We start from the raw sequence: 22,973 nt of genomic DNA, 5'->3' as shown, positions 1-22,973 counted from the left end.
TACTCATTTGTGCCCCGGTCCTGCAAGATGCTCCATGTGAGTGCAGATGTCTGCCTGTGCAGAGCGCAATTCAGGATTGTGTCCTAACTCTCCATTGTTATTTCTTCCCTTTATTTTTGAAAAGGTATTTAACTGTAATTTCATGGATGGGGTATGAATTAAACTAATTATTGCAACACTCAATGCGTGGATGAGATGATGGTATAGGGAGGAGAGGTTTAGATTTATTAGGAACTGGGGAAACTTTTGGGGAAGGGGGAGCCTGTACAGGAAGGATGGGTTCCACTTAAACAAAAATGGAGCCAGATTGCTGGCACTTAAAATTAAAAAGGTCATACAGCAGTTTTTAAACTAAGGGCTGTGGGAAAGCCGACAGGTGCAGAGGAGCATGTAATACCAGGGTACAAAATATATCTGAAGGGCAGAATAGGTCGTGTTGGTGGGGGAGTGGTACTATATGTGAAAGAAAGCATAGAATCTAATGAAGTAAAAATCTTAAATGAACCAAACTGTACCATAGAATCTCTATGGATAGTAATTCCATGCTCTAATAATAAGAATATAGCAGTAGGGATATATTACCGACCACCTGATCAGGATGGCGATAGTGACTGTAAAAAGAAAAGGAGTACTTGTGGCACCTTAGAGACTAACCAATTTATTTGAGCATGAGCTTTCGTGACTGTGAAATACTCAGGGAGATTAGAGGCTATAAAAATAAAATACTAATGGGAGATTTCAACAGTCCCCATATTGCCTGGGTACGTGTCACTTCAGGACGGGATGCAGAGATAAAGTTTCTTGACACCTTAAATGACTGCTTCTTGAAGCAGTTAGTCCTGGAACCCACAAGAGGAGAGGCAATTCTTGATTTAGTCCTATGTGGAACAAAGGTCTGGTCTAAGAGGTGAATATAGCTGGACTGCTTGGTAATAGTGACAAAATATAATTAAATTTGACATCCCTGTGGCGGGGAAAACACCACAGCAGTCCAACACTGTAGCATTTCATTTCAGAAAGGGGGACTACACTAAAATGAGGAAGTTAGTGAAACAGAAATTAAAAGGTACAGTACCAAAAGTGAAATCCCTGCAAGCTGCATAGAAACTTAAATGCATATCCGAAATTAAAATACATAGTAAGAGAACCAAAAAAGTGCCACCGTGGCTAAATAACAAAGTAAAAGAAGCAGTGAGAGACAAAAAGGCATCCTTTAAAAAGTGGAAGTTAAATCCTTGTGAGGAAAATAAAAAGGAGCATAAACTCTGGCAAATGAAGATTGTAAAAATATAATTAGGAAGACCAAAAAAGAATTTGAAGAACAGCTAGCCAAAGACTCAAAAGTAATAGCAAATATTTTTTTAAGTACATCAGAAGCAGGAATCCTGCTAAACAACCAGTGGGGCCACTGGACGATCGAGAAGCTAAAGGCGTACTCAAGGATGACAAGGCCATTGCGGAGAAACTAAATGAATTCTCTGCATTAGTCTTCATGGCTGAGGATTTGAGGGAGATTCCTAAACTTGAGCCATTCTTTTTAGGTGACAAATCTGAGGAACTGTCCTGGATTGAGTTGTCATTAGAGCAGGTTTTGGAATAAAATGATAAACTAAACAGTAATAAGTCATCAGGACCAGATGGTACTCACTGAAGAGTTCTGAAGAAACTCAAATGTGAAACTGCAGATCTACTAACTAGGAGTAGGTAGGTAGTTTGTAGCCTATCATTTAAATCAGCTTCTTTACCAAATGACTGGGGGATAGCTAACGTGATACCAATGTTTAAAAAGGGTTCCAGAGGTGATCCTGGCAATTACAGACTGGTAAGCCTGATTTCAGTACCGGCCAAACTATTTGAAACCATAGTAAAGAACAAAATTGTCAGACACATAGATGAACATAATTTGTTGGGGAAATCATGCCTCCTACTCCACTAAAATTCTTTGAGGGGGTCAACGAGCATGTGCACAAGGGGGATCCGGTGGGATTGAACTCACAACCCTGGGTTTAGCAGGCCAATATTCAAACCACTGAGCTATCCCTCCACCCCCTTATGTTGTTAACATTCAGTTATCAAAAATACTTTCAATAATAGTCTCAAAAATTTAGGTCCCAGTCTTATGAGGTTCTGGGAACTTCCTGGGAAGTTGGTAAGAAATGAGTGTTCAGTACCTCTTAGGATTGGTTCTTATTTTGTTTCTACTGACTATTTTTTCTACATTTCAATGACACACCTCTTCCCCCTACCCAGCCTACTTAAAGTATGTTACAGTAGAAAATATTGGATTAAGGGTACTCCGCTTACGTACACAGAAATGGCTTTCAGGATATGATGTGGTGAATTTTGCCTCTCAGGATGGGAGAAGAGATATATGTTGTTTAATTTATAATGGTATATAAATTTATAAGATTTTAAGTACAGCATTACCATATATTATAATTATTTTATTTTTTAAACCTTAAATAAAGGTGGGCATGAGCTGAAAGCTGCTTTTTTTTAATACCTGAACGTTCCCAAAGCTTGGATCTGGGAATCTGGTTTGGGGCTGGGCCGGCTAATAAGACAACATAATATAAACATTCATCTTCTGTAAATCAAAAAACTTTGCAAAGAATCCATGTAGAGAGAAATTAGAAGGATTCTGTGCATTTATGGAAGCAGTGTTTAGTATTTAGACCTATAGACTGAGAGTCAGAAGACCTGAGTTATACTCCCAGTTCTGCCACAGATTCATTATGTGACCTTTGACAAATTCTAGATTTCATTCCTGCCTTCTCAGTTTCTGCATGTATGAAATGGGGATTTATGGCTCTGTAGGAAAACCTTGGATTAAAGCTGCTGTATAAGTGCAAAATATTATCATTGGTTTTAGTAAAGCTCTTAGGCTGCTAATGTATTGCAGTTATGGAGTTAAAAAGAAGACCTTCTGAAAAGTCAGGGAGTTTGCTTGCATTAATGTATCTAGTAGTTATCACATTATTCCAAAATATTGCTATATCAGTTCTTTGTCTTCTAAAACAATGTAGATTACATGATTGACTGCTACGATGTACACAATTCTTCAACAACAGTGTTATTTTTATAAACACTATTTTTATAATCCAAAACTATGCTAGGTGCTTCACAGAAAATGTGGAAAGACACGCTTCCTGCCCAAAAGAGTGTGTAATATGAATTTAAGATGTGTAAACAGTAGTGTGGCATAAAGTGAGGAAAAACAAGATTTATAGTAGTGGTGATACTCAGTTTAAGTAAATGTATATTTTAGTAGTTCAATAAAAATACATAGGGAGGGAGAAATGTGAATATAATTTAATCATTAGCCATAAACATCAAGGAAAAGATTATTCATTTTAGTTAGATTAATATAAAGGGAAGAGAGAGAGTAGGAGGCAGCCTGGAAAAAAGATGAGGTCTTCATTGAAGAAGTGGACAAAGAGGTCGTCAAAGCTGGAGGAGAAAAGTGATAGATGGGTTGATGACATAAATGGTTTTAAAAGACATTAGATATAGTAGAAGTTGCATGTACCACATTGAGAATTTATCATGAAGATGATGTCTGAATAGAAAGACTTTAAAAAAAACTATGTTGCATATTTGATATGAGGAGTCTGAAAAGATATGTCTAATGAAAATTAAATAAAGCAAAAATATTAAAATAACTCTAAAGCTTCTTTTATCTGAAGGTCTCAAAGTACTTTACCACGACTAATTAAAACTTGCAACACACTGCTTGACAGATCAGACTGAAAATTGAGGCATAGGACTTGTCTAAGTGACTTAGCAAGTGACTTGTCCAAAGTTCGTGGAAAGATGGGAAGAGAACAGAGATGTCCTGACTCCAGTAATCTGCTTCCACTAATAGAAGTTAACACTTCTCTAGATTAAACAAAAAATACTAAATATGAGTTCATGCCTCATTGAAAATTTTTGAAATCTATTTCAAGGCTGTTCTGCCTAAGAAATGCTACTTTTTCCTATATATTTTTTTCTGTCGCTTCCTTCTTAAAAATTCTTTCTCGTGATAGCTGCATTTAAAAATATATTTGTTTTGAGTCTTCTTCTCTACCTATGATCACCTGAACTCCTAATTCCTCCTTTGTGGTGTTATAATTTTGTTGCTGTAGTGACAATTATGTTAGGTTTCAGAGTAACAGCAGTGTTAGTCTGTATTCGCAAAAAGAAAAAGAGTACTTGTGGCACCTTAGAGACTAACCAATTTATTTGAGCATAAGCTTTTGTGAGCTACAGCTCACTTCATCAGGATTATGACTTCATGTTAATCTGAAGCAGGTGAACTTGTAAGAAACAGAGATCTTGGATTTTATGTCAACTTCTATATTTAATATAGAAAGAATCTCCTTCCCACTACATCTGTTCACCTCTTCCTATAAAGAGAGAAAATAGAGGCAAAACTATTTCTATATAGAATGTTTTTCATGAGGCATCAGTTGCTTCTTTAAAGTTCTTGCGTGTATCTATAGTGCAGAGAAATGTATACTGTGTTGCATCTTAAACTATTTTCATGTGCCTGTTTTTCTTTAGTTGTTTCAGCTGGTTTATGCTTCCAGAGTTGTCAGCATTCACTGTAATAGTCATCTTCCTTCACATTATTACAATCAAAAACCCTGATTCATCATAGTTTGCACACTTCTTAATCACCACTCTGAAAAATATATATTTGTGGGCAAATAGAGATGTTCAAGTTTGTTCATATTTCAATGACTAGATTTTATAATATAAGTGTGGTTACATTCAGATCTGTCCTTTTTCCCTGTTCCCCAGATTTTAATACATCAATGGCAGATTCATCCAGTGATTCAGAGAACTTTCTTCGTGGTCGTGTAGGAAGGCGGGGCCCTCTAAGAGCCACTCACAGCAGAGCCCGAAACCATGGTGCTGGAGATGTTACAGAGAAGATCCATACCTTAGCAAGCACTTTACAGGTTGTTAGAAAATGATCAGATGCTGTGCAAACAGATAAGTTATGTTTGTTAAAAGAAAGTGCCCAATATTCTGAATGAGGTGGTCTAAAGTGCTTTGGTAATGGGAAATATTACTTGCCATTTACAAACTGTAAAAAGTATTTGGGAAATAAAGCATGACATGTCTGTGTTTACAGTGAGTATTTTACTGCTATTTCTGACAGCAACATGGAAGCATGATAAAATATTGTTAGAAATGACTCATTTAAAACATTGAAAGGTCTGATAATGTCTCATTCAGTTACAAAGTTGGCAAAATGTGAACAGAGCAATCCTTTTTTTTTTAATTAATTGGAGAATTCCAACAGGATACATTAGGTCTTTGGGGCAGTGACTGTCATTTTGTTCTGTGTTTGTACATTGCCTAGCACAATGGGGTCCTGTGAATCCTAGGTGTTATCACAATATAAATAAAAAAAAATAATTACAGATGGGTGTGAAGACAAAGATCCCTTCCCCACAGATCTGATGATCTGAATAGATACTGTTCAGATGAAGGATCATGGACAGACCAGAGTGCAAAAGAGAGTGCATGTCACTTGTTTGGATGACTTTTTGGGGCAGTGGCTTCTCTGTGGGCAAAAGTAATTCGGTACAGTTGGCATTGTGGGGTTCCATGTTTTATGTATCCCTGACTCCAGCTCAAACTTGCTCAGTTTGCAAGTTAAGACTGCTTTCCAGCTGACAGCCCTGCAGATTCAAGCTGGGTTCTTTCCTTCTTTATGCATCCATCACCAGCAATAAAAATGAGGGTGCAAGTTGGCCTGCCCTGCAGTATCTTTGCTACTGGTGATGTGTGAGAAAGAGAGAACCCACGGTGAGTCTGCGGAGTTGTAACTTTAGAAAAGAAAAATTTTAACTTGAAAACAGAGTAAACTTGAGCTGGAATAAGTGAGATACAACACTGCAGTTTTAATTCTGAGCTGAAGAAGGATCCTGATTTAGATGCACTGTGTTCATCATTTTGATTAATGAATTAAGACTCAATATTTTGGTGTGAAGTATGTATTGTCCTCATTTTGCAGATGAGGGAACTGAGGCATTGAGAGTGAAGTGAATCCCAGCACTGAATAGAATCCAGATCTCTTGACTCCAGTCTTATGCCATAACTAGAAGATCACACTTCCTTTTTACTTGACAGTGTCTTATATTTTTATGTAGCTGTTGAGCCAGACAATATAACAAAAATGCCAGTATTTATTTTCAGTTTATTCAGAGTGCCTACCTATGGCTTCAAGCTCTCTCTTCCTTGTTTGTTGAACTTGACAGGTAGCTTAAGCTGTTTGCCTCTGTAAAATACAGATAATGATTAAGGCTGCGTATCTGTCACGGAGGTAACGGAACTAATGGATTCCCTGACTTTTCATGACCTCTGTGACTTCTGATGCAGCTGGCTCTGTGGCTGCCTGAGCAGCTCAGGCAGCCCCTGGGGCAGCCGCACTGACCATTGCTGGGGCAGTCTTGGGCCACCGCACTCTCCTCCTGCCAGCAGCAGTTTGGCTGTGGGAGGGGACTCAGGGCTGGGGCAGGAGGTTGGAGTGCGGGTTGGCACTTACCTGCGGGGGGCTCCCTGGAAGTGGCCAGCATGTCCCTGCAGCTCTTAGATGGAGAGACCAGGAGGCTTGCGTGCTTCCCCTGCCTGCAGGCACAGCCCCTGCAGCTTCTATTGGCTGCAGTTCCTGGCCAATGGGAGCTGCAGAGCCAGCACTCATGGTGGGGGTGGCGCATGGAGCCCTCCGGCCTTCCCTCCCCCTAGGAGCTGCACGGACATGCTGGGTGCTTCCGAGGAGCTGGGCAGAGAAGGATAGGGAGCCTGCCATCCCTGCCAACCCTCCCCCCTGCCAGCACCAGCAGAGATTTTGGGCCTTATGCTGCTGCCTGCCTCCCAGCACTAGCAGGAGTCCTGGGCCTCACGCTGCAGCCTGCCTTCCCCCAGCACCTGCAGCACCCCCAAACTGCTGCTCCAGAGCGCTCTTGGCCCTCTGGCCCAAATTTTAGTAAGGGGTATATAGTAAAAGTCATGGACAGGTCACGGGACATGAATTTTTGTTTACTGCCTGTGACCTGTCCATGACTTTTACTAAAAATACCCGTGACTACAATGTAGCCTTAATAATGATACTTTGGAATCTCAATGGGATTGCCATAATATGAGGCTAAATGATTGCTTTAAGGTCCTTTAAGGTCCAAAATTTGACTGCTTAAACTTAAGCATCTATTGAAAATGATTGATTTGATTTGTTTTCATATGTGCTCGGCATCTCTAGCTCTCACAGACTTCCGTGGGAGTAGTGGGTGCTCAGCCACATTGAAAATCAGATCACTTATTTAGATACCTAATATGAGGCAAAGTATTAATGGTAAAGCTAAAAAGTAATGCATTTTTGTTTCTTTGGAGAGAAGATTTCTAATTTAACATTCTTTTTCCTCAATTTTGTTCTTAAGGATACCAACCGAAACCTGAGACATGTTGACCAGATGCTAGGACAGTACAGAGAGTACAACAATGAGCAGACTGAAGCTATAGCAACTGTGAGCAACTTTCAATGTAACCTTAAGCCTCTTCCTCCTGTATTATTATATAACCAGTTGAAAATTGGTGTTTAGCAATGGGCAAGCGAGAGAGAGAGAGAAGTATCGGGGGTAGCCGTGTTAGTCTGTCTCCAGAAAAACAACAAGGAGTCCGGTGGCACCTTAAAGACTAACCGATTTATTTGGGCATAAGCTTTCGTGGGTAAAAAACCCACAAGCTTATGCCCAAATAAATCTGTTAGTCTTTAAGGTTCCACCGGACTCCTTGTTTTTATATATAGAGAGAGATTTAAACAGTATAAATCAATCTTTTAATAGTCTTCTGTACTACCACCTTTTGGAAGTAATAGAGTTTCTGAATGAGATTAGAACACTTTTATTACTGGTTGGCCCAGTCTTCTTTGTGGTCCCTTTAGGAAATGGCTGAAGGGCAAAATTAACCATGGTTCAGAGGGCCCACACAAGGCCCTATACACAACTTAAACCTCTGACATGGAATGGTGCTTAAATGTGGTACACAGGCATTTTGCAAGCCTTTACCCCAGGGTGAATTTAATCAGAAATGAATGGGATGATATTTAATTGTAGAGTAAAACAGGAGATGGATAGTGTTAAGGATGAACAAATTGGTTGGTACTCTGGGAGCTGTCAAGATTCCTTCCCCACTCTGAACTCTAGGGTACAGTTGTGGGGACCCACATGAAAGACCCCCTAAGCTTATTCTTACCAGCTTAGGTTAAAACTTCCCCAAGGCACAGATTTCTTTCTTGCCTTGGGAACCAGCTTAGGTTAAAACCTGGTACACTGCCACCACCAAGTGATTTAACAAAGAATCCGGGAGGAGACCACTTGGAGAAGTCTTCCCGCAAAATATCCTCCAAAGCCCTTACACCCCCTCTCCTGGGGAGGCTTGAGAATAAACAAGATGAGCACAAACCAGCCTTGGATTTTTAAGACACTAAAAACCCAATCAGATTCTTAAAAAACAGAACTTTATTTGAAGAACAAAACAAAGATAAAAGAAACACTCTGTAAGATTAGAATGGAAGATAATTTCACAGGCAGTCAGATTCAAAACATAGAGAATCCCTCTAGGCAAAACCTTAAGTTACAAAAAGACACAAAAACAGGAATAAACATTTCCTCCAGCACAGCGAATTTACAAGCCAAAACAAAGAAAACCTAACGCATTTTCTAGCTAGATTACTTACTAACTTTACAGGAGTTGGAGGGCTTGCATCCTTGATCTGTTCCTTGCAAAGGTATCAGACGGACAGACAAAAGCCTTCTCTCCCGCACCCCTCCAGATTTGAAAGTATCTTGTCCTCTCATTGGTCATTTTGGGTCAGGTGCCAGCGAGGTTACCTTAGCTTCTTAACCCTTTACAGGTAAAAGGATTTTGCTTTTGGCCAGGAGGGATTTTATAGCACTGTATACAGAAAGGTGGTTACCCTTCCCTTTATATTTGACAGGAGCTATCAAGTTTGAGATGTTACAGTCAGAGATGTATTGAAACTGAATCCTGTAATATGAAAGGAAATGTGGAAAATGTACTGTTTTGCTTGAAAATTGGCCTAATATTTGAGTACTCTAGTATATATTCATTGAATTCAATAATACAACTTCTGTAAGTTGTGTAAATTTTAGTGAAATATGCCCTTCAGTGCTCCATTGTACTATTACCAAGTACAACTGCACAATACAGATAAGTAGAATATTTAAAGAAATTAAACTTAAATATTTAAATTATGTAGAATTTCCATACTTCTACATTGTAATGTTGAATTACCTGCTATTTTTCTTCTGAAAAAGCAGTAGGAAAATTTTATTCTATCCTAGTAATTAGGAATATAACTATCCCAGTTGGGAAGCGTAGATGTCTTCAATACTAATACAGTACTCTGATTTAGAAGATAAACTTGAGTACTTGTGCCTTTGCTGATATATATAATTTAATTGCTGATTTTTACTCTTAACATTTCTCTTGGACATGGGAGACTCAAATGTAGGTTCACAGTTGGGTTTTATTAGTTTTCACTGTTTTACTAATGGAATTTATTCAGTTTTTTTTTTTTTTTTTAGAGAGACACTAACTTTGCAGAGTATAGAAAAACATGATTGGCTTATTTACTCTCAATATACTGGTAGGTGTTCTTTTCAGGCAGCTAGAAGTTGAACTGGGTTTTGGCTGAGCATGGCTGTGTCAGAATTTTATTTTGATTCAGGACCTTCTCTTTTAGCATCTGGATGACTGATATCTTTCTGACTTGATTTCTCTTCAAGTTGAGCAATAAAGTTTTAGGACACCTCTTGTTGGAGACTTAGAATACTAAAGTATAGTCTCCACCCTCTATTAATAAAAAACTTCATCTTCCAAACAGCTCCTGTTCACTTCCCTGAACATAAAAAAGTCATCTTCCATTACCTTCACATCCATATTCTACTTCTTGTGTACCAATGGTCTTATGCTTTCTTCCTGCCTGCTAGCAGTCTCACTTGCTTATTTTGACATGCTGCTGATTTGCTACTATTTATTTCTCATCCCTGGCTGCCGGAACCCTTGATACAATTGTCCCCTCTTATATGGTTCCAAGCCTGCTGGAACAGTGAGGAAGTTTTTGTTGGGTGATGGGAGGCCATACAAGGGAATTAAACATAGGTGTATTGTGTTGAGACTGTGTCTTCACAAGAGTCTTGCTCTGAATCCTAACAGCCAGAAATCTACCTTCTAACTCCACAATTACATGTTACCTCCAGGGAATGATCTAGTTTTCAAAATATCTAAGCTGATCTAGGACTCTGCCGTCTCTTGTTGAAACTAGAGCAAAGAGTAAAAAATATGGTTTTAACAGTTCTTTCCATTCCTGGATGCTTCTATGAGGAAGGTCAGTCCACTTGGAGGAAGGCAGTGTAGCCTATTGGCCGGAGCATGCAGCAGGCCTTGTGGTTGGGTTCAGAGCCATAGTCAGTCATTAAGAGCCAAAACCAACGGTCAAAATCGGAAGTCAGGATCTGGATGCCAGAGGGTCGAGACAGGAGCTGGAGTCAAGGGTCAAACTGGAGGTTAGGAACTGGAGCAAGCAGGAAAGGAGGGGTTCAAGGTAGGGGGAAGTACAGAGGCAAGGCTCGATGCAAGCAGGAGCAGCATGAACAAGGTAATGCAAGAGCAGGCCACAGTGATGGGGATGAGTGTTGAGAAGCCAGCAAGCTGCAGCTGCTGGCCTCTGCAGCCAATCAGGTTGGATGGCTAATCAGGCTGCAGCCCAGATATACTAATGAGGCTGCCTGGAGACTAGCTCTGCTGCAGGCCCTGATTCCTGACAGAGAAATTAGAAGAAGATTATTACAGCATCCTGCTTTGCATAAAAATACTGTAGTCTACATCCTTCTATTTTGCCTGTCGTCAGTTGCTCAGGGGAAGTTTGACTATCAACAATTAGCTTAATCATAATATAGCCATGTCTTGATTGTGAGCTGCTCCTACAATGAATGAATTTTAATCCTGGTTTTCACTTTACTTCAAAAGGAATCTTTGTTTCTTCCCCTTCATTCTCGTCCCTATGTATAAAACATTTAGGTGGGTGAATGAAGGGGGAAATGATGTCTTTTCCTTCCTATGAAGTATTAAGATGTTGGTTACTCTTTGATGCAGGGTAATAGGCTTGATGGCACAGTGATCCAGTGCAGCAAATCCTATGTTATGATAGATTTGTATTTTGCAGTGTTCTGCAGTATCCACCAAATGTAGTTTCATTATGTAAACCTTATTTACAGCTCATTGGTTTTGTTTAGTTTTTAACAAAGTCAGTCCAGAGTTGTTCTTGCACAACTGACTGTACTTCCATGCCCATCTCTTTAAACTCAACAGTTTGCGGTCTATTTGGAAAGAACTCCATATGCTTGTCAGTGACTGAGAGGAGTGAAGGCAAAAGGAAGCCACAGTGCACTACCTAGATGATTGTACTAAATATATTTCAGAAACAGAATTTGTCTGTCAGCTCAGGATGCTCAACTTGACTACGAAAATGCATGTTAGTGGCTCCCCAAGATGCTTCTTTCGTAGCTGTAGTGAAGAAGATAGCCAGGAAGGATTAGATCAGTTCTGGATGCAAGACACATATAGCAAAGACAAAGCTAACCAGGAACAATTAAATGAGGAAAAGGGAGACTCTGTAAAAACCCTAGTTCTTTCCTGTCTCTAATTTCCTTAGCCTGATTGAATCTGGTTCCTTCTAGCTAGTGAAAACATTAGACCTCATGTCCCTATCGTCACATAAGAGGAGGCAGTGTGGTTCACTGGCAGGTAGGAGACTTGGATTTCATTCCTGGTTCTAACCCTACTTGCTGTGTGGCCTCTAGCTAGACCAGGGATGTGTTTGCCTACCCTTGTGTGTCTAATAGCCACTGGAGTTTTCATTATTCTTTTGTGAAAGTCTGCCTTTGTCTTTTCTTAGCTATCAAGTTCCAATTCTTGCCTCTTTCTCTTTGGCCTGGGTAGAATTCAGATGTTTGTAACTTAAACAAACACTCCTGCTTTAAGTATCAGGGGTAGCCGTGTTAGTGTATATCCACAAAAACAACCAGGAGTTCTGTGGCACCTGAAAGACTAACAGATTTATTTGGGCATAAGCTTTCATGGGCTAGAACCCAAATAAATCTGTTAGTCTTTAAGGCACCACCAGACTCCTTGTTGTTTTCACTCCTGCTTTGAATCTCATGTGAGAACCAATGTGTTTGTCTCAGGACAGTCTTAAAATAAGTTTGCTTTTCTTGTAAAGATATGTTTAAAGGTTTTTGTTCCTGCTACTACTATCACTTTGCAAAAAGAAAAGGAGTACTTGTGGCACCTTAGAGACTAACCAATTTATTTGAGCATAAGCTTTCGTGAGCTACACCGCCTGGCCCGCTGGCGCATGCTGCAGCCATGCCACCTGGCCCAGCCTGCTGGAACATGCTGCAGCCACGCCACCTGGTCTGGCCCGCCGGTGCAGGCTGCAACTGTGCTGCCCAGCCTGCTGGAGCAGCTCCAGCCAGGCCAGAGACATCCTCCCCTCGCCCTCCCCAGATAAGGTGGGAAGGGATGGGATGGGGAGAGTGTGGGGATCCTGGGCTAGGGGTGGGGTTAGGTGGGGGGTGGTCACAGGGGTTACTCCTGTAACCCCCAGCTTCTCCCCCTCCCCCCCCCAAATTTCCCCACCAGTTGCTGTCCCTGCCCATCAGGATAAGCAGCTGGCATGCCAGGACACTTTGTTTACTTAGGTTTACCTCCGTGCCTGCAGACGCTCGAGGTAAACAAACTATCTTGGCACGCCAGCAACTTATCCTGATGGCCTGGGAGCCACAGTTTGCTGACCCCTGAATTACAGGGTCGGTTTACGAATGGGTCATAAAATTTTTCCATTTTTATTTATTCATCTTTGGGGGGTCGGCTTATAAACGAACCGGCTTATGATCGAGTATATGCGGGTAAGTTCTACTGCATCAAGATTTCTCAGTCTGACACATACAATTTACAACAAAATTTTTTTAAAACCCATATCTTATTTGGATGTCCAGTTGTTCCATGACAAGTATTGTACCCAGGTCTTCATCTAACAAATCACCAGAATACAAATAGTGTTGTTTTTACCCTTGTCTTGCAAAAACAGCCATTCTATCTGCTAAAGTGAGGCAATTGATTAAGAGTATGAACAGATATTAGCTATTAGCCTAATAAATGAGTGACTGGATGAATGTACCACTTGTGTTCTACACCTCCTCTAATAATGTGTGTGTAACTTACTAATGTGTGATTATCTTCATGCCTCTTATGACATCTGGTTTCTTTCAGCATTTAACATAGACTAAGTTGATGTTAAACAGAACATTTTTAGGAGTCTCTCTTTAATTCTTTCTGTAGTTATTTCTAAAGGGATTTTGCTTCTTGTTGCTGTGTTGTTGTCCCTGGAGTACTTACATTACCACCTCAATTTCTCTATAGAAACAGTAAAATTAATTTTAATTGGGTGGGGGACTTCCTTTAAAGGTATTCTAAACTCATGCCCCACTTTGACTTGGGATCTTTGACTTTGTGGGACCAGAGCAGGAGCACTGAAGCCAGGTGCACCACACTATTTCATCCCATTGGCATAGTTTTCTGTATGTGCTTTTTTTTTTTTTTTTGGCAGTTTGCTGAGTTACTTCTTGTGTGGTATGCAACTCTGTTCATATTTGAAATATATTGATTGATGATTACTCCATCCCAGCTTCCAGCAGTCGGAGGTTTAGGGATACCCACAGCATGAGATTGTGTCCCTGACCATCTTGGCTAATAGCTTCCTGCCTGTCCTGGCACCATGGACCACTCTGCACCCCAGAAGCGGCCAGCAGCAGGTCTGGCTCCCAGGTGGAGGAGCACAAGTGGCTCCATGCGGCTCTTGTCAAGAGACACCGAGCCTTCCAGGTCCCATTGGCTGGTTCCCGGCCAATGGGAGTGTGGAGCCGGTGCTCAGGGCGGGGGCAGCGTGCACCTAGGAGCTGGACCTGCCCCCGGCCACCCCTCTGCCTAGGAGCCGGATGTGCTGCTGGCTGCTTCCGGGATGCAGTGTGGTGTCAGAACAGGTAGGAACTAGTCTGCCTTAGCTGGCCAACACCGCCGACGGGACTTTTAACGGCCCGGTCAGCGGTGCAGACCAGAGCCGCTGTGACCCAGGGCCTTACATTCTGCGACCTGGTATTGGAAACCACTGGTTTAAGTACTTCCTTGTGTTTGCTGCCTATTAATTTCATTGGGTGACCTCTGGTTCTTGTGATAAGTAAAAGGTGTTTTGAGATGGATGACCAGAACTGCATGCAGTATTCAAGGTGTGGTGTACTATGGATTTATATAATAGTAGTAGTATATTTTCTGTCTTAATGTTCTGTTAGCTTTATAACTGCTGCTGCATCTTGAACAGATGTTTTCAGAGAACTATCCATGATGACTCCAAGATCTGTCTTGAGTGGTAACAGCTAACTTAGACCCCATTGTTTTGTATGTATAGTTGAGATTCATGTTTTCCAGAGTGCTTTACTTTGATCTTATAACATTATATTTCATCTGCCATTTTGTTGCCCAGTCAGCTAGTTTTGTGAGATGCCTTTGTAACTCTTCACAGTCGGGTTTGGATTTAACTGTCTTGAGCCACTGTCATTTGATCAGTGTCTATAAATAGCTACCTACATGGGAGAGACTTCCTTTTAACAGAAACTCTTTAATCTAGCATAACAGGATCCAATGGCTGGACGCTTAAGTTAGATAAATTCATCTTAAAATAAGGTGAACATTTTAACAGTGAGAATAATAAACCATTGGAACAACTTACTTAGGTATTCAATGAATTCACCATCACTTGAACTCTTTAAATCAAAATTGGATGCCTTTCTAAAGGATATACTCTAACTCAACTAGAACATACAGGTTTGATGCAGGAATCACATGGTGAAATTCTATGGCCTGGGTTATACAGGAAGTCAGACTAACTGAGCATAATAGTCTAGTCTGGCCTTTAAATTCTGTGAAATTTGAAATAATTGATATTTCTCATTTCCTTCTCAATTCATTTCAAGTTGGTGAGAGTTCTTTGGTCTTGCTGAGACTTTCTCCATTGTCTGATTAGGTTGTGGTGCAGAACAGTCCTTTGTGGTCCTGCTGCACTGCACTTTTTTGTGTGTCCTTTTATTTTAAAGATACTGTACTTAAAATGCTATGAGGCTATCACTCCTGTCTTCTTCAGACCAGTTCTACCTCTTGCCAGCAGGGTTGGAGGACTATTGACCTGTCTCCAAAACTTTCACTTCAGCAAATGTGACGTGAAGTGTATTATGATGTGGAGACATCAAAATATGATGCCTCTTTGTTGCATAGACACTGTATGCAACAAGTTTTGTCATGTCACAATGAAATTACTCTTCAGCTCTAACTGCAAAAACTGGTGTTCCTAGACTGCAACTCTACTTGTGTTTTTAGTCAATTTTCCAGATTTTTCTTTTTGGTTTTCAAAGCAAAACCTATTTATTTATTTTATTTATATGCTCATGCGTGTGTGCACATGCACACACTTTTTACATTCATACTTTCTTGCATGTCTGTATACACACCTTTTAACATTTTGTCATTTTACTGCAGTTAAAAGAGACACTGGAACAATCTATAGGCCAATTAAGGAGCCAACGATTGTTCAGAAATTCTGGAATGAGAAGTGCCTCTCTTTCAAGTTTATACACAAGTGACCTGGAGGGTGAAGCAGCCACAGGTAAGTGTTAAGAAGCTCTAGAATGTCACTGCATTGTAACGTTGCTTTAAGGCTAGAGAGTGAATTTACATTAAAAAGAAAAACAAACATGGTTCTACTCCATTTAAAGAAAAGTCATGATTTTAAAAATCCAATGTTTTGGGCCTATTCAGGGCTGGTAGTAAGTGCTATGTATCTCATTGGGAAGCTGGGAATCTTCCTTTTCCTTTAATATAAATTTGCTTTTTCTAGCCTGAGAGAGCTCTGAAATACTGGACTTTAAAATTGTGATATTTTTATGTATAGGAAAACCTGACATTGCCCAGTATTGAATTTTTTCCTCCCTAGGACTTGGACAGGTGTAATTTTGGGGACAAATGCTTCACTTTTGGGATGAGAAGGAAATATTTCTTTAGGAGGTTGATTTTAAAGAAACAAAACTGTTTGAAATGTTAGACTAAATCCTGGGAAGATGGGTTAGTGGGCAGATGGCAGGGTTTTTGGGGGGAAACTTGAGAGATGAAATGCACAAGCACACAATAAATGTATTTATTGGTTATCTGTGAAATTTATCACATTGTGTCTTTGATTCCTCATATGCCTATATATGTATGTGTGTGTGTGTGAAGTTTTTTTTAAATTTTCCCTTTCTGCAGTGTTGTCTTTCCATTTATTTCTTTTTTTACCCCTTATCTTGTAAAGGGAGTCGCCATTTCCAGCCTACCTCACCTCTCAAGGATTATGGAGACTCTCGGAGCACTAGACGTCAGAGGTCTAAATCTGCTAATGTCCGGTTTGTCGATGAGGCTGATAATTTGGACCAGGTACTCAATACTAGTAGGAGATGTGTTCTCAAACTTCCCTTTTGGTTGTTTATTTTAAAAAAAAAAATCTGTGAAATGAGAGCAGATGGACTTGTATTTTGGCTGCTGACACGAAAGTCCTTTCTAGAGTTTCTCTAAGTATTCTTTATGCATAGTGCACTCATGTCACTTGTGAGCACAGCATATTGTGCATGTTTTTGAGGAAGGTCCTCTAAGATTCCCCTTGCTGTAGTTCGTTCACTCTCACCTCTCACTCAAAATACTAACCATGTGGGAACCGTCCTCCTGGCTAAGGTGGGCTCCTTCCAAAACTTGATCGTTTATTTATATAAAGAGTGACAGAGGCTGTGACATGCTGTATATATCCTAAAAGGTACTATTTGAAAATATCTTGATATAGGATTGACATGTAATAAATTAGCTTTTGTAATCATGAGAAAAAGATCTAAAGACTACAGCTCTTAGTGCTTTACAATTCACAATTATTTAAATAAACATCAACACAGAATTAAAACACTAGTCTTGTCCCATGCTTAATTCACCTATGCTTATCTCAAACATGCTGGGACTTCCAGTTCTCAGTCCATCATTCATCTTCATCCCAAATGTCTGCTTAAAGCAGGTCTTGTAGCTAACAGTTTTTAACTTTCACGGGCTTATGAGGAAGCAAGCTCTGGATTCAAGAGCTCCTCTGTGGGATGCCCTAGACCAGCACCATCTCTTTTAAATTAAGGGAGCTCACCTTGAGCTTTTTTAATGACTACAACTGTAGTGGATAGCCCAGGGGGAGAATCTGCTCCATGTGATTGGCCACAATTTTCATATGGTTTCATAATGTACTACACATAAAGCTACATATATGGCAATCCAAACTCATGGTGACAAAGGCATGGTGTATAGTGATATCAGAGTCTTCAATCTTGTTTGGATTAACTTCAGCCAGCTTGCCCTCATTTTCACCCTCTTACATGTAGACATTGAGTTATTTGTCCCATTGCACCAGGCAGGTGAAATGAGATGAAGATTTTGGTGTCAGTTGGTCTGTTGCAGACACCTCAGCCCATCTCTACTCATTAACTCTCCAAACAGCCTGATATACACTTTGAATGGGTAGTATAATAGGATGGATTTCTATTGTACTTCCTATGTGAGAGGCTTCAGCGCATATGAGCATGTACCCCAAATTACTCTCTGGGCTCCCCCGGGTAGATATGAATGGAGCTACTTGAGCGAGTCCCTCTACCTCTGCAGTAAACCACAGTTATGCCAACAGAACCTCACCATAATTAGTATTAAAGACAGCCGATAGATCTAACAAATCAGCATGAGCTCTTTATCTTCATTAGATGCTAGACGATCAGTTGATGTAAAAATGCAACTTTGGTACTGTAATCCAATCTAAATCTTTATTACACGGGATTAAGAGAGCCTGAGGACCCCAGAAACTACCAGAGTTGTTCCACCGTAATCTTTGTAATGACCTTTCCCCTAAAAGAAGAGTTAGTTAATCTTTTCAACAATAAAATATCTGTAATAATAAGCTCTTTGGAAAAACACTGTTTTTGTTGTGTGTATAGACAGCACTTTGTCTTTTTATGGTGCTTTCCAGAATACAAATAAGATTTTTGCATGTATAGTTAAATATCTTTCTGAAATATTTTTGTTTGTTTTGATGGTGTGTGTACATGTGTACACACACACACATAGAGTGTCCTTATATGCCAATGTAAGTACTGCTTTGCTTATTTTTATAAAACTACTTAAATATTAACCATATCCTCTTATTTCAGTAAAAACATAGATAAGTTGTTGTTCTCTGGGATGGTTTTTATTGACTATGGCCATAGGCTGAATTTGATTTTTGGGATGAGATGATGCTCAAATCTCACTTACCACATCTTGAATCTTAGTATTCTCCCCTTGCCACGTTCACAATCGCAGCATTCACATTCCCTATGTTTACCTTGCCAGGTCTTCCCATATTTCTTAGATATGACAAGTCATGAAATATATTAATAATTCCACAATCATTTAAATCTGTATAAGTCTAGACTCATTTATAAATAGTGTTTTCTCAGTAGATTTACTTCCTCTCCCCCAGCAGTTTCCTACTCCACCATGCTGCTCTACACTGTAACTATACTGCTCCACGTGCTCAGAGTGGAGAACCAAAGTGAAATTTACAAGAATGCCTTAGAAAGGTAATACAAATGGTTCAGAGAGTTTAATTTCTCCACCTGTCCAGATCTGCTGATTGATTTGGAGCAGGGAGACCAGGATTGGATTGTGAAAGGGTCAGGTAACTGAAATCCATGCGCTGTAAAGCACTAGAATAACCGTGGATTAGAATCTTGTTACTTCATTTTCAGTTGCACAGCTGAGAAGTGTGGTGGTGAGATATGGCTGCTGGGAGAAAAGCTTTAGTGCTGTACTAGCACACCTGCCTAATCCAGCCTTGTACTATCAGTAAATGTTAAATTAGATATGAAATAATATAGTTGTAGTATTTAGAACCGGAAGCAGACCATAGGACCCTCAGGTCTGGAATTGTTTGACACATTTGTCATCTTTAACCTATATGTTTTGTTTAAATGTTTCTTTAAAAAGTTTTAAAATATGTTTTTCCTTTTGAAATGACACTGAAGAAAGACATTTCAAACTTTTGAGCTTAATTTGTTTGTTCTCATTTGCAGCTGCATTCCTTACACCGCTCCCTTCGAGACCTTAGCAGTGAACAGGTTCGCCTAGGAGATGATATCAGCAGAGAGCTTTCAAGAAGAAACCGGTATAAGTAGTATCCATTTCCACATCAGGCAGAAAAGATGAGCTGTTTAAAGAATAAATTAGGAAATGTAATTTAAGGGCTGTTTATAAATATAGAAATTAACTTTTGTTCCATGTTTGCTTTTTTTTATATTTTGTTCCATTAACAGTCACAGGAGTACAAAATGGACAATATGCATCCTATTATAATTTTAATAGGAGGAGAGTTTTAGAACTTCCTTCCAAAATGTGCGGGAATCAAAATCTGCATGATAATAAATTATCTAAGTCACATCATCTTCCTATTCAGTATATAATAAACACAATCCTTCTCAAAGGTAGCGTTTTTCATTGGCTAATCCAGTGGGTTAAGAGTTGGGAACCATTTGTTCTCTTCTCAACTCTTCCACTGGTGGATTGTGTTTAGGACCTGATCAGCAGCCCCCTGAAGTCACTGGAAAGACTACCATTGACTTCAATGAGCTTTGATTGAAGCCTTTAAGGTTTTCTGTAGTATCCAAAAAAAAAACAAAAAAAAACCCAACAGATGGACCTTGAGCAGGTCACTTATGTTTTCTGTGCCTCATCGTATAGTTCTGTGAAATGGGCATAATCTGCAAAAAGGTGTAGAAAGGATTGTTAATTGTTTGCAAGGTGCTGTCAGATCTCTAAATGAATGACAAAGCAAATATTAGCACTATCTTATTGCAAGTGTATGGGCAGCTAAAACTCAGGAATATGACTTTCTCACTACATAGAATAGCTACTATGTAATGGCTGTGTCCTCCTCAAAATCTGAATCCTAGAACAAAATTATTGCTGAAAGTAACTTGAGAAATGATTTGCATTCTGGATTCTCTTGTTGCTGATTTTTTTACATGTTAGTCATACATTTTATAGTTTGAGTGGTGGTATGTCTCACAAATTAGCTCCCCATTATCTGCACTCAAAGTGTGGATACATTTTAGGATGTGGTTTTGCCACCTGAGTCTGACCGCTGCTTTTTCTAGGAATTGGCAGACAGAGAAGATCTGTTTTTAAAAACTGCCCTAACATGCAGGCATTGCAAAAGCTTAAAACCCCAAATAAATAAATGTTTGTTAAAGGCATATAATTGCTGCTCAGTTTAAATTAACCTATGCTATTAAAATTTAAAATTAATCTTTGCATTTTTTTCCTTCTAAGGACTGATGCAGAAACCAAAAAGATCTTGGCAGACTTGTCTGAAAAGCTCACTGAATCCCAAAGACAAGAAACTGTGAGTGTGTTTTCAGCATAGCTAACTGGGATGGGGAGAAAGGAGAACAGATGTGTTACGTAGCTAGTTCAACATGCATCTTGCCAATCAACTTAACACCGACATGTTAATGCGTCCTTAAAACATAGTGAAGTCTGGGTCAGGGGGCTTGAGTGCTTTCACTGTGTAGCAAAAATGTAGCATTTCATCCCTCAGATCCTTGCTAGTTGAACTAAATGGGGGCTGTGATGTTATTAACATAACCTGTGACCATATAGATGATTGGTGCAACCACTGTTATATATTTGCAGCAAATATTGTACAAAGGTTGTTGTGTAAGGTGTCTATGATTTGCTGATTATGATTATGCTAGTTGTATAAATGTATCACTCTTGTATCTGAAACTAGAAATATGAAATATAACTGAGAACCTATTGTAATTATGCAAAGTGTGGGCCATTAATGATGGTTTGGAATCTTGATGGCTCCCATCAACTAGGACAACTGACTGACTGTAGATGGCTCTGTTTACTTGTAAGTCTTCCTGTCCACCTGTGTGCTGGCAAGTGGATAATGAAGTCTTACAGTGATGTGATCATGTCACCTGAACTGGAATCCATCTTTAACTTGGTGCTTTTCCATTTAGAAGGAGGGGTGAGAACCCAGAGAGGGACAAAGAATTCCCGCCTTGTGCAAAAGATATATAAGGGGGAGGAACAGAACAAAGGGGACTGCACTATGAGAAATCCCGTAGCTACCACCTGAGCTTGAACAAGGACTGTTCCAGGGGAAAGGATTGTGCCCAGACTGGGAAGGTGTCCAGTCTGTGATAGAAGCTTATTGAAACATGTCTGAGGGTGAGATTTTTATCTGTATTCAGTTTTCTTACTGTACTAGGCTTAGACTTGCATGTTTTATTTTACTTTGCTTGCTAATTCACTTTGTTCTGTCTGTTATTACTTGGAACCACTTAAATCCTACTTTTTGTATTTAGTAAAATCACTTTTTACTTATTAATTAACCCAGAGTATGTATTAATACCTGGGGGGGGGGGGAAACAGCTGTGCATTTCTCTCTATCAGTGTATAGAGGGCGAACAATTTATGAGTTTACCCTGTATAAACTTTATACAGGGTAAAACGGATTTATTTGGAGTTTGGACCCCATTGGGAGCTGGGTATCTGAGTGCTGGAGACGGGAGCACTTCTTAAGCTGTTTTCAGTTAAGCCTGCAGCTTGTGGGGGACGTGGTTCAGACTTGGATGTGTGTTTGCAGCAGGCAAGCATGTCTGGCTCAAACCAGGCAAGGGACTGAAGTCCCAAGCTGGCAGGGAAAACAGGCTCAGAGGTAGTCGAGGCACATCAGGTGGCAGTCCCAAAGGGGTTTCTGTGACCCAACCTGTCACAGGGGCATTTTACAATTGTCTGGGGTATTTTTTTCTGTTAATTCACAATAAATTATCCTGGGGAAAGCTGGCAGTGCTGTAGTTTGAGCATTAGTAGCAGCATTTTTTAGCAAACAAAATATTCTTCTAAAGCTCTAAAAATATTTTTTTATGATTAAAAGTGCATTTTCCTTTCTCCAGAGTCAACTTGTGTGTCAGTTACCCTTTTTAACTGAGCTGTCCTTTCAAAATAATCATTTAATGTGCTTAGGATGTTGCTGTTATAAGGATTTTATGCCTTACAGTATGTGGTAATAAATAATCCAATATTGCAAAGGTGTAACATCACAGGGAGACTTTGAGATCGTTAGCTGCCTTGATACTGTCCAATTGAGTGTGATACAAAAGCATATTAAACTTAATTATTATGAGGGGAGAAAATGATTTTTTTTTAGCTTATTTCAGAAGGATCACAACCTAAATAAAAGATGCAAAAATAACCTCTGGTTTGTGGAAGGGTCATTCATTAGTAAGGCCCTGATTGGATGCTCCTCACAGCTCCTTTCCTATTGGCTGCTTTTAACACAGCTCCCCTAGGGTTCTGTTAACTCCTAACAGGCCAGTGTGGGGCAGGTGCCCCATCATACACCCTCCCCATTAAGACCAACTGTCACAGGGGGGATATTACCTTCCCTGCTTCCCACACAGCTGTGCCGACAGGATGTCCCTCTCCTGCCTCAGGCTCTTCAGTAGGAGGAGCAATCTGCCTCCCTCCTTTAGGGTCTGAGTCCCTATCGTAGCCTGTTCTGCTCCAGTGTGGGTTCCCTTGTCCGTCTGGGTCCTCTTCATCCATACCTCTATTTCAGTACCTCCATACTACCCCCTGCTGGCAGCTGGCTCCCCACCAGGTCCATGGTCATCACTACCACATCCATCTGGGCAGTCTCTGACCCAGACTGGCTCCCAGACATCCCTTTTCTACCCTGTTTTCTTCTA

General features: G+C 40.0%; 1 protein-coding gene across 1 annotated transcript in view; it reads left to right on the top strand.

The window, feature by feature from the left end:
• The window catches only part of CEP128 (centrosomal protein 128), a 447,165-nt gene that overhangs the window by 13,685 nt on the left and 410,507 nt on the right, over positions 1 to 22,973 (top strand). Inside the window, exons 2-7 of the mRNA XM_084632372.1 lie at positions 4,786 to 4,946; positions 7,431 to 7,517; positions 15,664 to 15,790; positions 16,472 to 16,593; positions 19,287 to 19,378; positions 20,542 to 20,614. Of these exons, the coding sequence (XP_084488498.1) occupies positions 4,800 to 4,946; positions 7,431 to 7,517; positions 15,664 to 15,790; positions 16,472 to 16,593; positions 19,287 to 19,378; positions 20,542 to 20,614 (648 nt within the window). The 5' untranslated portion in view covers positions 4,786 to 4,799. The remainder of the gene's footprint in view (positions 1 to 4,785; positions 4,947 to 7,430; positions 7,518 to 15,663; positions 15,791 to 16,471; positions 16,594 to 19,286; positions 19,379 to 20,541; positions 20,615 to 22,973) is intronic.

Source organism: Lepidochelys olivacea, assembly GCF_965140295.1.
Source record: "Lepidochelys olivacea isolate rLepOli2 genome assembly, chromosome: 6".
Lineage (NCBI taxonomy): Eukaryota > Metazoa > Chordata > Testudines > Cheloniidae > Lepidochelys > Lepidochelys olivacea.
The sequence above is the reverse complement of the archived record's forward strand: the minus strand, read 5'-3'. Positions and strand labels throughout refer to the sequence as shown.